At 42.0% G+C, this 16,418-nt stretch overlaps 1 protein-coding gene across 2 annotated transcripts in view; it reads right to left on the bottom strand.

Annotated features, from left to right (window-relative positions):
• Window positions 1-16,418, bottom strand: part of LOC126161605 (protein tramtrack, beta isoform-like) — a 202,726-nt gene that overhangs the window by 20,786 nt on the left and 165,522 nt on the right. Inside the window, exon 6 of one of the 2 annotated variants that reach the window (XM_049917555.1) lies at window positions 4,777-4,836. The exons of the other annotated variant lie outside the window; for it this stretch is intronic. Coding sequence (XP_049773512.1) covers window positions 4,777-4,836 — 60 coding nt within the window. The remainder of the gene's footprint in view (window positions 1-4,776; window positions 4,837-16,418) is intronic. 2 annotated transcript variants of the gene reach the window in all.

The raw sequence follows: 16,418 nt of genomic DNA on the forward strand, positions 1-16,418 counted from the left end.
TAGGACGGGCAGTAAAAATTTCTTTAAAACCAGAGTCTGTCCCTCACTTCTCACGGGCATGTCCTATCCTACTTTTCTGATATGTTCCACATCCTGGAGGACCTCCTCACTACGGATCAATTGGAATGAAAGTAAATCTAATCTAATCTAATCTAATGTCTTGAGTGAATTGGACAGATTGGAAGCCTTTGAAGTGATTACTCCCATCTCACTGAGCGAATAGACTTTGTCCCTAACAATGGAGAGAAAACTGAACCGGATGGCTCCCTCTGATTATGTGGCAATTTTAAGGCCATTAACGTCCAGGTCATTGTCAATACTTTTCCAATTCCCCATCCAGAAGACCTGTATTCCAAGTTACAAAACTGTGTCTGTTATACTAAGGTTGATTTCTCGCAGACAAACATACAGTTTCTACTACACCTGGACTCTTACGACATGTTGATGCTCAACACACCTTTTGGTCTCTACAAGTATAACAGACTCCCCTTTGAAATTTCCAGCACCTCAGCAGTCTTCCAGCATTACTCAGAGCAGCAGATACAAGACACACCTTTTTGCTGCAATTATTTAGATGACATCATAGTGACAGGGCACCAACTGATGAAATCTTCAGAGCTCGCAGTCTTTGTTTTCTTGAGTAACTGAGGCTAGGCTCAAATGTAACCTCCAAAATGTAAATTTTTCCACCAGTCCGTTGAGTAGCTTGGCTTAGTAGTCAGCATCCATCCTTCTAAGCAGCAAGTCCAAGCTACAGTGAAGATGTCCTGGGTGCAGAATCTTCAGGAACTGCAATCCTTTATGTGAAAAACTAGCTTTTACACCTATTTCATTTCCCATATAACAAAATTGTCTTCTCTGCTCAACACATTGCAGGTACAAGGGATTCCATTCTGGTGGTCTCCAGAGTATAATGCAGCTTTTTCCGCACTTAAACGAGCCATCCAATCGGCAACATGTGTCATCCCGTTTTCACTGGAGAAGCCTCCTCTTCTTGTCACACAAGGCCTCACAGCATGGAATCAGGGTGGTGCGGTCTCACAAGGAGGCAGATGGCTCTGAACATTCAACTGTGTTCATGAAACTTCCTGGCAGATCAAACTGTGTGCCGGACCGAGACTCGAACTCGGGACCTTTGCCTTTTGGGAGCAAGTGCTCTACAAAGGATAAGCCATGTCTCCACAATACCCTTTCTTTCAGGAGTGCTAGTTCTGCAAGGTTCGCCGGAGAGCTTCTGTTAAGTTTGGAAGGTAGGAGATGAGGTACTGGCAGAAGTAAAGCTGTGAGGACGGGGCGTGAGTCATGCTTGGGTAGCTCAGTTGGTAGAGCACTTGCCCGCAAGGCAATGGTCCTGAGTTCGAGTCTCGGTCCGGCACAGAGTTTTGATCTGCCAGAAAGTTTCATATCAGCGCACACTCCGCTGCAGAGTGAAAATTCTCATTCTGAGAACTGTGTTCATGTTTGAGGCTCTCAGTGCTGCATAGTGGGACTACTCCCAGATTGAAATAGAGGTTTCGGCCATCACATCTATGTGTACGGCATCAGATTCAAGCTGCTGACCGATCACAAGCCATTATTCGTGTTGTCTGGACCGTGTTCTAGCCTCCAGGACAGGACAGCACAAAGGCTGCATTTTTCTTACTGGCTATACCTATGATATCCTCTCTAAGCTGAACAGATGTCATGCAATGTCAATGCTTTGTTCCAACTTCCAGCGGGTCCTGATCCTTAACTTGACACCAACGAGGTCATTATACACCTGGATTCTGATTCTGCACCAGCCCTCCACGATTTTCTCCTTGATGATACAATGGCTGCAGCCCAGACAAGATTGGACCTTACTCTCTATACAGTTACTAAGTGGGTTATGAGGAGGTGGTCACACATATCTCGGTGAAGGACCATGACTACTCTAAACATTATTTGCCTTAAGGAACTGGCTCTCCCACTGCACTTTATTTCTCCTGGTGCAGATACAACAAAAAAGGTCTCAGGTCATTATCCCCCTGGCACTGCATCCCTCGATTCTTGTGGTCCTAGATGCAGGTCACTGGGGGTATCTTGCATGAAACAGCTGGCATGCCACCATGAATACTGGCCAGCTGTCGACAAGGACATCAAAACCATGGTCCAGTCTTGCATCTCATGTACGTAACAGTATTATGCACCCCTTCCCCTGTCAGTCTCTTGGTAGTGCTCCCACACAGACTTTGATAGTCCTTTTGTGCATCAGGTGTGGTTTGTTGAGGTAGACCCATATTCCAAATTTCTATTTACATGCCCCATGATCTTCATGACAATGCTGAACGTGATCAGGACCCTTGCAAAATTTTGACATTGAGGGCCTTCTACAGGCAATCATCTTTGGCAATGGCCCCCGGTTCCCCTCTGCCCAGTTTTTTAATTTCTCTCAAGCATTTTATCCCCAACCCAACTGTGAGGTGGAATGGATGGTACAAACTTACAAAGAGAATATGGGGGGCCTGACAAAATCCACCCTGTCAGTTGATGCCCTCATGTTGTTCTTGGCCACCTTGGGGCCACCCTAATTGTGGGGAAGATCCCAGCCGAATTTCTCCATGGTTGGCAGTCTCACAACCCCCCCTCTCTCTCTCTGCTCTCACCAGCAGCCCTTCTCTGTCTCTGTCTCCAGTCCATCCTCAATACCAGACCAGCACCCTGACATGGGCTGGATCATTTGAACACCATCCAACATGGTTGCTGACCAACATCTGGGGTTCACAAGGTTGCCCGAAGTATGAGGTCACCACTGGGGACGCCACCAGAACCTGCCATGCCCTTCTGTGCTGTGCAACATATGTCCCTGACCTTGTCCGCCACAAACACCTCCTCTCCTCCACCACCAACACTGGGCCCTTGGTGACATGCTGGTCATGAACTGAGCTCCAGCACCCCAGACTTCCTCTGTTCCACCACCAGAAGCCACAGCCTTGGTGTGGACTTGGCAGTGCCTGCCCCCATGCCACCAGAAGTCATCATAGTGGAGATTTGTCCTAAATAATATATCTCTTTTTCCAACAAACAGCTCAGTTCATACATACAATACCAGGAACAAAAATGATCTGCACAAGGACTTAAAAGCACTTACTTTAGTTCAAAAATGGGTCCACTACTCAGAAACACTCATCTTCAATAATTTGCCAGCAAACATAAAAAATTTAGTTACAAATAAAGATCAGTTTAAAAGGAGCCTGAAAGACTTACTAGTGGCCAACTCCTTCTACTCCACTGACGAATTTTTTAATAGAAACAAATGATGTATTGTATATATTCATACTATTAGTATTGTTATTTCAGCTTAAAAAAAAAGTGACATGTTCCACATCCACGAGGATCTCCTCAACACGGATCTATGGAACGAGAAACTAATCTAATCTAATCTAATCTAGATGCAAGACCTTCTGAAGTCATCTCCATCAGTGGCATCCCCAGATTCAGTTCTAGCAGTAGCGCGCCAATAGCCGAGTTGGAGCCAGCACAAATCGCGCCGATTCCATCGCTATGTGCTGTCTTTAGGTGGGGGGAATGTAGGGACAGACTCTGACAGTGACATGGAGCTATCACAGCTACCAGAGATTGATCCCTACCTGCAGCCCTCACCACAGGTCGCGCCGCAATCTACAAGCTGTCTCTGCAAGTTGCACTTTAGGAAGAAACCATGCCCTCAAAGCACATGTCACCTGATGGGACCCTGGACCATCAACTGGCCGTAACCATGCATCTGCAGCACAGTGCGTGCATTCTCTTGTGTGCTCGCTTCATGGAACTTTCTCTGCACTGGCAGTATTTGTTGATGACATTTGCTTTGATTCTGGATTACAAATGGACTTGAATATTGGCCAGCTCTCCCCTATCTGTGCAATGCTGAACTTACAAGTTTTCTTCAACTCTCCCCCCCACACCCTCCCCTCTTCTTGAAATATCCACTCCAGCAATATACAAGTAGTTAGCCAGTTAAGCTGCAGTCGCGGTACAAAATAGCCATGTATCTAACAACTACTTAACTAATAATATCAGATATTGTTTTCAGAGCACAGCACTGTGTGGATGAGATTACACAGCTCTTTGAGATGAAACCTAGGGTTAGAGGGAACTGTCAAATTTATTATGAGTAAGTGTTTCTTTTTCCTGGGAGAATATCAAGTAGTTCACCATTAGAGAGTGAATGTATGACAAGGTGGGTGGTGGAGCAATGAAGCAACACAAAGCGTATCGATGGCCTATTAGCCCATAGTCATTCTACTCCTATTCTATGAACTTTGAGGTGTGTGCTCAATATTCAGCAATTTTTTTCATGTTAGTGTGTGATGATGGTTTTTTGTTACTGCAGTCTTCATTATTGGTACATAAAGGAAAAACAACAAACGTCAATCAAACAAGTGAGGACAATGATGTTCTGTGTATACCAATTATTTGAGAGTGTCAGAGGCACTACTTATGGCATGATTCAATGCACATTGTTTTCAGGTAAAGTAACAGTTGGAGCATTTGATAAGGGACATAGAGAGCAAACTGATGCCACACTGAAGTATTATCTGTCTCTTCTCGCACAAAATGCATCACTCACTTTTGTTGTTGTAGGCACATCACATTAACAGCTTTATCACTGCAAATGAGTGCTTCATCTGTACAGTTTACAGTCATCTTCATATTTTGCTTACAGAAGAAACATAACTGAAGTAAAATAATTTCAAACTAGTCAAAAGATACATTAACTGTACCAAATGACTGCCAGGGAGAAAAAGATTTACGTACCTTGATTTGGATCATAGCTACTGTCCTTACTAATATTCACTGCATCTGACAATGAGCTTCCTAAGAAAATATGACAAACAATTAAAAGTGCTAGATTAGAACAAATTTATTAATGAGCTATAAATGATCTATACTAATATGTAAAGGGTGAAAACTGGTTTCCCAAAAATCTCGAAAAGTTTTTAACTGATTTCTTCTATATTTTACATGATATTCTAAACATTCAGATGGACATGGGAGGTGTGTGTGTGTGTGTGTGTGTGTGTGTGGGCGCGAGCGCGCGCGTTTGCATGAAAGACTCAAGAGAAAGCATTAGGGAAATAATCTCAGAAAGTTCTTGACTGATATACTTCAAATTTTTATACAATACTCTAATAAAAATTTGGATGGGAATAGGCTATATATTTCTTAATATACACTGCAGTGCCCAAGAAACTGGTACATCTGCCTAATATTGTGTAGGGCCCTCACGAGCACGCAGAAGTGCCGCAACACGACATGGGATGGACTCAACTAATGTCTGAAGTAGTGTTGGAGGGAATTGACACCACGAATCTTGCAGGGTTGTCCATAAATCCATAAGAGTATGAGGGGATGGAGACTCTTCTGAACAGCATGTTGCAAGGCATCCCAGATATGCTCAATAATGTTCATGTCTGGGGAGTTTGGTGGCTAATGGAAGTGTTTAAACTGAGAATAGTGTTCTTGGAGCTACTCTAGAAATTCTGGATGTCTGGAGTGTCACACTGTCCTGCTGGAATTGCTCAAGTCCATCGGAATGCAGAATGGACATGAATGGATGCAGATGATCAGATGAGATGCTTTCTGAGTCATATCTAGAGGTATCAGGGGTCCCATATCACTAAGCTGCACACACCCCACACCGTTACAGAGCCTCCAACAGCTTGAACAGTCCCCCGCTGACATGCAGGGCCCATGAGCTTATGAGGTTATCAACATACCCACACGTGTCCAACCGCTTGATACAATTTGAAACAAGACTCGTCCGACCAGGCAACATGTTTGCAGTCATCAAAAGTACAAAAGTGGACCTTCAGCTCTGAAAGCCCATATCAATAGATGATTCATTGAATGGTTTGCATACTGACACCTGCTGATGGCCCAGCATTGAAATATGCATCAAGTTGTAAAAGGGTTGCACTTCTGTCATTCTGAATGATTCTTTTCAGTCATCATTGGTTCCGTTCTTGCAGGATATTTTTCCGACCGCAGAGATTCAATATTTTATCAGATTCATGACATTCATGGTGTACTCCTGGAATGGTTGTACAGCAGAATCCCTTCTTCATCACTACCTCAGAGATGCCGTGTCCCATCGCTCGTGCACTGACTATAACACAATGTTCAGACTCACTTAAGTCTTGATAACCTGCCACTGCAGCAGCAGTAACTGATCTAACAACTGTGCCAGACACTTGCTGTCTTATATAGATGTTGTCGACCGCAGCGCCATATTCTACCTGTTTACGTATCTCTGTATTTGATACACATGCCTATACCAGTTTCTTTGGGCTTCAGTGTATTAAATAATATAACTATAGAGGGGTTTGACAAAAATATGGAAACACCACTAGAAATACATGCTTGAACATAAATGCAGATGCCAGCCAAGTCTGCAGGTTGTATTGTTGTATGAGACTATGCAAGACACCTGTGCAGTTTTCTGAATATGTTGCAAGAGGCAGTTGTGGTCATAACAGTGTTCTGTGTAGTTGTGAGTGCATTAAGTTGGTGTTAAGTGAATTCGAACGAGGGCTGATTGTTGATGCTCATATGGTGGATGCTTTTGTAACCAAGGTAGCCAAAGTGTTCGGTGTTTCAAAATGCAGCATATCAAAGATTTATATCGCATACAGGGAGAGTGGAACAACATCATTCGCTGAGTAACAACATGGACGAAAGTGTGTGTTGAGTCACTGTGACAGATAGCCACTGAAGAGGATTGTGACAAAAAATAAGAAAGACAGCTGCAAAAGTCACTGCAGAACTGAACATTACACTTGTGAAGCCTGTTATCACCAAATCAACAAGAATGGAGTTCCATATGCTGGGAATTGCAAATGCCCATAACAGAAAAAGTAATGGCAAAGCCATAAACCCTGGACTTTGAAGGAATCAAAGAGAGTCATATGACTGGATGAGTCTTGTTTCACAGTTATTCAACTTCTGGCAGGTTTACGTGCGTAGAGTGAAACATGGAGGGATTCGGTGATGATCGGGCAGCCATATCACAGTATGCCATGGGGATCAAAGTTGCTCTGCAAGGTTGCATTACTGGCAAAGATTGTGACCACTCTGATCAGGCCCAACTCATGGTGCAATGTTTGTTCCCCAATGGTGGTGCTGTGTTCCAAGATGACAGCGGCCTGTTCACACAGATCGCATTGTTTAGGACTGGTTTTGATGACATTTGGATGAACTATCACATCTCCACTGGCCAACACCATTACATCACACTATTAGTAAGCTTTTGTGGTCTACTTTTAAGAGAAGAGTGCATGATTGCTATCCATCTCCATCATTGTTACCTAAACTTCCACTATTCTGCAGGAAGAATTGTATAGGATTCCCTCCAAAGCAATACAGGCCCTGTATTTATCCATTCTGAGATGACAGGAAGCTGTCTTGAATGCCAATGTTTTTCCCATGCTATATTAGGATGGTACTGTGTTGTGTTTTTGGTGTTTCCATATTTTTGTCCATTGCCTGTATATTCATAATATACAAAGGGTAAATGATATTAGCAAAAATCTCGTAAATTCATGACCAATTTGACTTCATATATCTACATGATACTCTAATAAACACTGGGATGGGAATAGTGATTTATTTTTTAATATATGTAACAGATAAAGGGGAACACACTTAGCAAAAATCTCAATATATTCTTGACTGATGCACTTCAAATTTTATGTGATCCTCTAGTACACAGTTGGATGCATATAGGCTATATATTTTCTTAAACAACAATGTACAGGTTTCCTGTTAAAACTATGAGAAATAAAATGCAGTGCTGTGCAGTATCTCACTGTGAAAAAGTGTGGTTTAGTTTTATGTCCTGCAATAGGTTTTAACTATGAAAGCAGCACATTTAAAGAATAAAACAAATTGTTTCTCTGTATATATAATTTTTTAAAAGAATGTATACATAACAATGTGCTGTTTTGTTTTCTTCCCCAAGGAGAGTTTTAACAGAAAACTTACATATTAGGAAAGCTGTTTTTTATGGCTTATTGGCTTATGATTAGAATATTGCTATGTAATCTGAATAGTCTGAAACTTTCTACTGGCATCCATTCACAAATTAAAATTATGTGAAATAATGTCACTAAAGCTATTATCTTCACAGATCCAGCAGCTGGGGAGATCTCTCTGGAGGTCTCTCACACCTTGCATACCAAGGATCCCAACCTATTTACTCATTCATTTCAAGCAAGTTCAATTCCCAATCAAGGTTTTGTTTGCAATAACAATAAACATGGCTCAATGTCAGTGAGAGGGGAAAGAGGTGATGGACAGAGAGTAGGAGGGGGAGAAATGGACATAGAGATGTGGAAGGAGGAAATGGAGAGACTGACGAGTGTATATTGTTGACAAAGGACAATGGCCAAAAACTTTAATTGTGAGAGTCTTTTTGTTGTGCCTCCCTGCGACTCAGCATCTCCGCTACATGGAGAGTAGCTACTTTCTATTTCATAATACACATCAAAAAAAGATTTGCATCACCCCAGTTCACAGAACTCCTGATATTGACATTGACTGTGGATATTGTATCACAGACACAGTCCCTTTGACTGTTCAGAGATGTCACTAAACCCACACAAAGATGTAAACAACCATGCATGAGCAGCAACTATTAAGACGAAGGGGGTCCAACAGCCAATCAGTTCCAGTCATTCCACCAGGAAGGAGGTACACGGCTCTTGTTGTCTGTAGCTCAACCATGCCTAGACGGTCAATACCGCGGTTCGATCATGTCAGCATTGTTACTTTTTGCCAGGAAGGGCTCTCAATAAGAGAAGTGTCCAGGCGTCTCGGAGTGAAACAAAGTGATGTTGTTCGGACATGGAGGAGATACAGAGAGACAGGAACTGTTGATGACATGCCTTGCTCAGCCTCCTCAAGGTCTACTACTGGAATGGATGACTGCTACCTACGATTATGGCTCTGAGGAACCCTGGCAGCAACATCACCATGTCGAACAATGCTTTTCGTGCAGACACAGGACGTAGTGTTACGACTCAAACTGTGCGCAATAGGCTGCATGTTGCGCAATTTCACTCCCAATGTCCATGGTGAGGTCCACCTTTGCAACCACAGCACCATGCAGCACATTACAGGTGGGCCCAACAACATGTTGAATGGACTGCTCAGGATTGGCATCACATCCTCTTCACCGACGAATGTTGCATACGCCTCCAACATGACAAACATCGAAGATGTGTTTGGAGGCAAACCAGTCAGGATGAATGCCTACACACACTGTTCAGCGAGTGCAGCAATGTGGAGGGTCCCTGCTGTTTCGGGGTGGCATTATGTGGGGCCGACGTACACCGCTGGTGTTCATGGATGGTGCTGTAACGGCTGTACAATATGTGAACGCCATCCTCCGACTGATAGTGCAACCACATATCGGCAGCATATTGGCGAGGCATTTGTCTTCATGGATGACAATTCACACCCCCATTGTGCTCATCTTGTGAATGACTTCCTTCAGAATAATGACATCGCTCAACTAGAGTTACCAGCATGTTCTCCAGACATGAACCCTATCGAACATGCCTGGGATAGATTGAAAAAGGCTGTTTATGGATGACGTGACCCACCAACTACTCTGAGGGATCTATGCCGAATCACCATTGATGAGTGGGACAATCTGGACCAACAGTGCCTTGATGAACTTGGGGATCGTATGCAATGGCGAATATAGGCATACATCGGTGCAAGAGGACGTGCTACTGGGTTTTAGATGTACCAGTGTGTACAGCAATCTGGACCACCACCTCTGAAGGTCTCGTTGTATGGTGGTACAACATGCAATGTGTGGTTTTCACGAGCAATAAAAAGGGTGGAAATGATGTTTATTTTGATCTCTACTCCAATTTTCTGTACAGGTTCTGTAACTCTCGGAACTGAGGTGATGCAAAACTTTATTTGATGTGTGTATTTTTACATTCCATCCTGGATTTTCCATTATTTGATTCATTTTTATGATTAAACACTTCTGCAGGCATTCCAACCAACGCTAGAAACATTTTCTCCACTCTGAAGTTGGTACCTAAAAATATGACTCTAGAAGGCTTCTTGAGGTATTGAAAACCACTGCACCCACATAAGTGAATAAAAATAAGTTGTTAGTTGATAAACCATGGGAATATGAATAATGAGAGACTAATGCAATGGTTTTCTCTGTCAAATTAGCAATTACTTGGCACACAGTATGACTAAGTTCTGGTACTTTATTTCATTAGTGACTTATGACGGACAAAATGTTTTACGCCATTCAGCATTAACTGTGCTTCCATCCTTTAATGCAAATGTTATGACAGGTCCCAGGTACCCAATGAAACAAGCAACATTTTCTTGGAAGTGTGTTGTGAGAAAACCAGTTATGTTGGTTTTGGTTCATGTTGGAACACCCAAACAGTTGAGTGTCTCTTAGTTTCTGGCTCATATGACTACATCCTAGCTTCATCTCCAGTTATGGACAGTTGTATATGGGTTTTCCACTTCCTTCGTTGAGTTTTTGGAGCAAGTCTTAACAGAAATCTACCCCCGGCTAATTTCTGAGTTACAGTCAAATTGTATGGAATCAACTGGAAAAAGATTTCTTTCATAGTTAAATGTTCATGAACCAATAAGTCGCACACTGAGACTCCTCGAACATGTTGTAGACAACATCAATTTTTTTTTTTTTAACTAATCAATTTGAGACATTGTTGTTGAGTTAGGTCTCTATAAAAGAATAATAAAATAAAATATCATCAAACAAAAAGTGTGACTACATAACCGAAGTGGGGGGAGGGGAAGAGAGAAAGAATTGTAGCTGGGAGAAAAAGCTGTGTATTTACACTGTGGAAGGCAAGAAGGTACTCAAGCAGGGATGAGGTGATCAGTACATCACCCAGGTGGAGAAAACAACTGCAAGTCTGTCAACTCTGAGAAAGATCCAACTGAAGCACTGAAGCAGCTCAATGTAAGCAAATTCTACCACAACAAGGACCACCACAACATCCGTGCACCACACAGTGCTGGCTTGGCCATCAGTGATCCTCACTAGAGTACGTGCCACTATTTTGACTTGTATCGTGTCGATTGACTATGACAACTGTTTAATGTGCCTCATATGATTTGACTGAAATTCTATGGACTTAGGTTACTAAAATCATTGCCTGTAGACTTGATTGAGAATATTCTCTTAGATAAAGACAGCTTGGCAGGATTCATACCTGCTGATTTAGCAAAAGAGCAGCTGGTATATTTATCCGAGTTTATTTCAATGTGTCAGTTAAAAGCTGTAACTCAACAATTACTGTGATGATGAACTCAATTCTCCATGTCTCTTAAAAACTGAAGTGGATTCTGAATCCATATCCCACAACAGCAACAGCTTCTTCTTGGGCAGCACTAAGAACAAATACAGCAACAACAATATCAATTTGAACTGCATCAGCTACTAATCCAGTTGTTGCAAGGACAAGATACATCAGGAAATCTGTCACCAGCCCACATTTGCACCAGTAAGTGAAATAGTGGAGAGATGGAACATTTATTTACAGTGTCTTCTGCGCCACTTCTCGATCTACTTCCATGTGCATACTCTACAGAAACTGATGTGCATGGTAGAGAGTACTTATGATGGTACCACATGTTAGAGTCTCTAACCATTCCAAGTGCATGTGGAGTGTAAAAAGAATGACTGCTTAAATGTCTCTGTACCTGCTGTAATCACTATGCTCTTTTTCTCAAGGTATGTATGGGGCTGAAGAATACTTTTAGTTTCTTCACGTAATACTGGTTTTTGAAACTTTGTATTACCATAGAGTTCATATTACATCAGCTGAATAGCAGCTGTTCTTTTTCTTTACTTTGTCACTCACAGAAAAATTGTGTCTCCCATATAAGCAAAACTCTTTTAGGGGCCCAACTCCACTCTCCCTTTGGATATGTGCAACAGTCTCTTTGTACATTAGGCATTCCATTATTGATTGCTAGCCTTGGTTTGCATCAGTGCCAGAAGCTACCAATACAGATGTACAATGCATGTGTTGCAGTTTTAGACATGCCTAGTCAACATGCCCCACCCCATGAACCATGGACCTTGCCGTTGGTGGGGAGGCTTGCCTGCCTCAGCGATACAGATAGCCGTACTGTAGGTGCAACCACAACGGAGGGGTATCCGTTGAGAGGCCAGACAAATGTGTGGTTCCTGAAGAGGGGCAGCAGCCTTTTCAGTAGTTGCAAGGGCAACAGTCTGGATGATTGACTGATCTGGCCTTGTAACACTAACCAAAATGGCCTTGCTGTTCTGGTACTGCGAACGGCTGAAAGCAAGGGGAAACTACAGCCATAATTTTTCCTGAGGACATGCAGCTTTACTGTATGATTAAATGATGATGGCGTCCTCTTGGGTAAAATATTCCGGAGGTAACATAGTCCCCCATTCGGATCTCCGGGTGGGGACTACTCAAGAGGATGTCGTTATCAGGAGAAAGAAAACTGCCGTTCTATGGATCGGAGCGTGGAATGTCAGATCCCTTAATCGGACAGGTAGGTTAGAAAATTTAAAAAGGGAGATGGATAGGTTAAAGTTAGATATAGTGGGAATTAGTGAAGTTCGGTGGCAGGAGGAACAAGACTTCTGGTCAGGTGAATACAGGGTTATAAATACAAAATCAAATAGGGGTAATGCAGGAGTAGGTTTAATAATGAATAAAAAAAAATAGCAGTGCGGGTAAGCTACTACAAACAGCATAGTGAACGCATTATTGTGGCCAAGATAAATACGAAGCCCACACCTACTACAGTAGTACAAGTTTATATGCCAACTAGCTCTGCAGATGACGAAGAAATTGAAGAAATGTATGATGAAATAAAAGAAATTATTCAGATTGTGAAGGGAGACGAAAATTTAATAGTCATGGGTGACTGGAATTCGGCAGTAGGAAAAGGGAGAGAAGGAAACGTAATAGATGAATATGGACTGGGGGTAAGAAATGAAAGAGGAAGCCGCCTGGTAGAATTTTGCACAGAGCACAACTTAATCATAGCAAACACTTGGTTCAAGAACCATGAAAGAAGGTTCTATACATGGAAGAAGCCGGAGATACTGACAGGTTTCAGATAGATTATATAATGGTAAGACAGAGATTTAGGAACCAGGTTTTAAATTGAAAGACATTTCCAGGGGCAGATGTGGACTCTGACCAAAATCTATTGGTTATGAACTGTAGATTAAAACTGAAGAACCTGCAAAAAGTTGGGAATTTAAGGAGATAGGACCTGGATAAACTGACTAAACCAGAGGTTGTACAGAGTTTCAGGGAGAGCATAAGGGAACAATTGACAGGAATGGGGGAAAGTAATACAGTAGAAGAAGAATGGGTAGCTTTGAGGGATGAAGTAGTGAAGGCAGCACAGGATCAAGTAGGTAAACAGACGAAGACTAGTAGAAATCCGTGGGTGACAGACGAAATACTGAATTTAATTGATGAAAGGAGAAAATATAAAAATGCAGTAAATGAAGCAGGCAAAAAGGAATACAAACGTCTCAAAAATGAGATCGACAGGAAGTGCAAAATGGCTAAGCAGGGATGGCTAGAGGACAAATGTAAGGCTGTAGAGGCTTATCTCACTAGGGGTAAGATAGATATAGCCTACAGGAAAATTAAAGTGACCTTCATAGAAAAGAGAACCACTTGTATGAATATCAAAAGCTCAGATGGAAATCCAGTTCTAAGCAAAGAAGGGAAAGCAGAACGGTGGAACGAGTATATAGAGGGCCTATACAGGGGCGATGTTCTTGAGGACAATATTATGGAAATGGAAGAGGATGTAGATGAAGATGAAATGGGAGATATAATATTGCGTGAAGAGTTTGACAGAGCACTGAAAGACCTGAGTCAAAACAAGGCCATTAGAACTACTGACGGCCTTGGGAGAGCCAGTCCTGACAAAACTCTACAGACTTCAATAAGAATATAATAATTCCAATCCCAAAGAAAACAGGTGTTGACAGATGTGAAAATTACTGAACTATCAGTTTAATAAGTCACGGCTGCAAAATACTAATGCGAATTCTTTACAGACGAATGGAAAAAACTTGTAGAAGCCAACTTGGGGGAAGATCAGTTTGGATTCCGTAGAAATATAGGAACACGTGAGGCAATACTGACCCTATGACTTATCTTAGAAGCTAGATTAAGGATAGGCAAATCTACGTTTCTAGCATTTATAGACTTAGAGAAAGCTTTTGACAATGTTGACTGGAATACTCTCTTTCAAATTCTGAAGGTGGCAGTGGTAAAATACAGGGAGCGAAAGGCTATTTACAATTTGTACAGAAACCAGATGGCAGTTACAAGAGTCGATGAACATGAAAGGGAAACAGGGGTTGGGAAGGGAGTGAGACAGGGTTGTAGCCTCTCGCCGATGTTATTCAATCTGTATATAGAGCGAGCAGTGAAGGAAACAGTATGACAGAATGTACAACCTGTTGGCAACAGTCAGACTGTAAGTAACAGAATAACAACATAAAATCTGTAAGTAATACACTGGAATTTGTTAAGCTACACTGGCTAAGAGCTTACCATCAAGCATAACTTCTTCCATGCCAGTCATATACCAGAAACCAAAAGCATGTGGAAATGTCACAGTCACTGTACAGAGGTACAAGCTGCTTATCTAGCCATCGAATTCAGGAAAACTAAGGGAGGCAGCCATCTGAGGAGATAAAAATCCTCCATGGACAACAATTACCAAGATACCAGAAATTTCATTGATGTAATAATTAGTGGCCAAACTGTACAAACACTAGTTGACTCAGGACTTTTTCTTCTTTAACGTTGAATGCTTATCATTGCCAGCTAAAGAAGACTATGTTCTGCAATACAAAAGCGACTGTGCTGAATGCAGCAAATGGGAAACACATTCAGGTGACAAGAATGTGTATTACAAGAATACCTATCAATGTCAGAACACAGTCCTTCAAATTTGTCATTTTAACATAACGTAACCAGGATGGGACTCCTTGAAGGTATCACAAGCAGTCATAGACTGTGGAAGATTGGAACTCCAGATTTGTGACTGAAGATGTTGTTATCATGCTCTCTTCAATGAGATGAATTCCAGTCATCAACTCAGATGCTCAGTTAAACCATAAAGCTTTTTTCAATTGATAAAAGCTACTTGGGCTCACAAAAGTAATGTACATGCCAGTGATTATCATAAACATTGCAGGTGATCAAGGGGAATGGGTACTTTGGATCACTAATGGTCAAGAGCTGCTGCGATTGATTCCTAAAGGTATGTGCATAGAAACAGCTTGATCCAGGAAGGAGCGTGCAGTGCCACTGATGAAGACTCATGCTCTGCTACCATTACAAGCAACACAATGGAGGAGGCTACCACTGAAATGCCAATAGGATCTGGCCTGGCCGAGGAACAACATTAGTGAGTGTTAGTCATTCTGTGCCAATCTTTGGATGCTTTCAAATTCAGAGAGGAGAAAAGACAGACCAAAGAGCCCATGGTAAAACCAACATTCACATAGGGTGTCATTGGCTGAATGATGGATTTCTGGGGACCAAGTGGACAAGATACTGCAAGAAGACATCAATGACCCTTCAGAGAATCCTTGGCCCTCTCCTATTGCCCTTGTGAGGAAAAAAGATGCTCCATGGCATTTCAGTGTCAACCACTGACACCTGAACAAAATCATGAAAAAATATACCTATCCACTGTCACATACTGAAGGGACACTAAACTCCATGAAAAGAGCAATGTTTCTCAACTATGGACTTGTAGTAGGATAATGGAAAATTGAGATTGACGAAGCTGACCAGGAAAAGATTGCCTTCATAACACCTGACCACCTCTATCAGTTTTAAGTTATGATGTTTGGACTATGCAACACTCCAGCAACCTTCAAACATATGATGCCCTTAAATTGATGATATGTCTTTGTTTTCTGGTCAACATTGTTGCTTTTTTTCCCCGAATATATTTGATGAACATCTACGCCACCTGACAGCTATGTTGAAGTTCGTTCAGACAGCAAACCTCTGCTGAATCTGAAAAAGTGTCTTTTCTTCGCCCATGAAATAAAAGTATTAGGGCATCTAGTCAGTGGCAATGGGGTATGTACCAATTCAGAGAAAATAAGAGGAGTAACTGACTCTCTAGCTCTTCAACACATTCGTGATGTGAAAAGTTCTCTTGGAAAGTGCTCATATTATCAGGGATTTCTAAAGGATTTCTGTATCAAGGCATGTCCCTTGCAAGAACTACAGCAGGTAGAGGCCAAACTATCCTGGAACAAGGTATAAGAAAAGAAAGATCTTTCCATGTCCTTACGGAGGTGCTGACATCTTCAGTCCTAGCATTTTATGACACGAAAGCAG

This window comes from Schistocerca cancellata, chromosome 2, assembly GCF_023864275.1.
Source record: "Schistocerca cancellata isolate TAMUIC-IGC-003103 chromosome 2, iqSchCanc2.1, whole genome shotgun sequence".
Taxonomy (NCBI): Eukaryota; Metazoa; Arthropoda; class Insecta; order Orthoptera; family Acrididae; genus Schistocerca; species Schistocerca cancellata.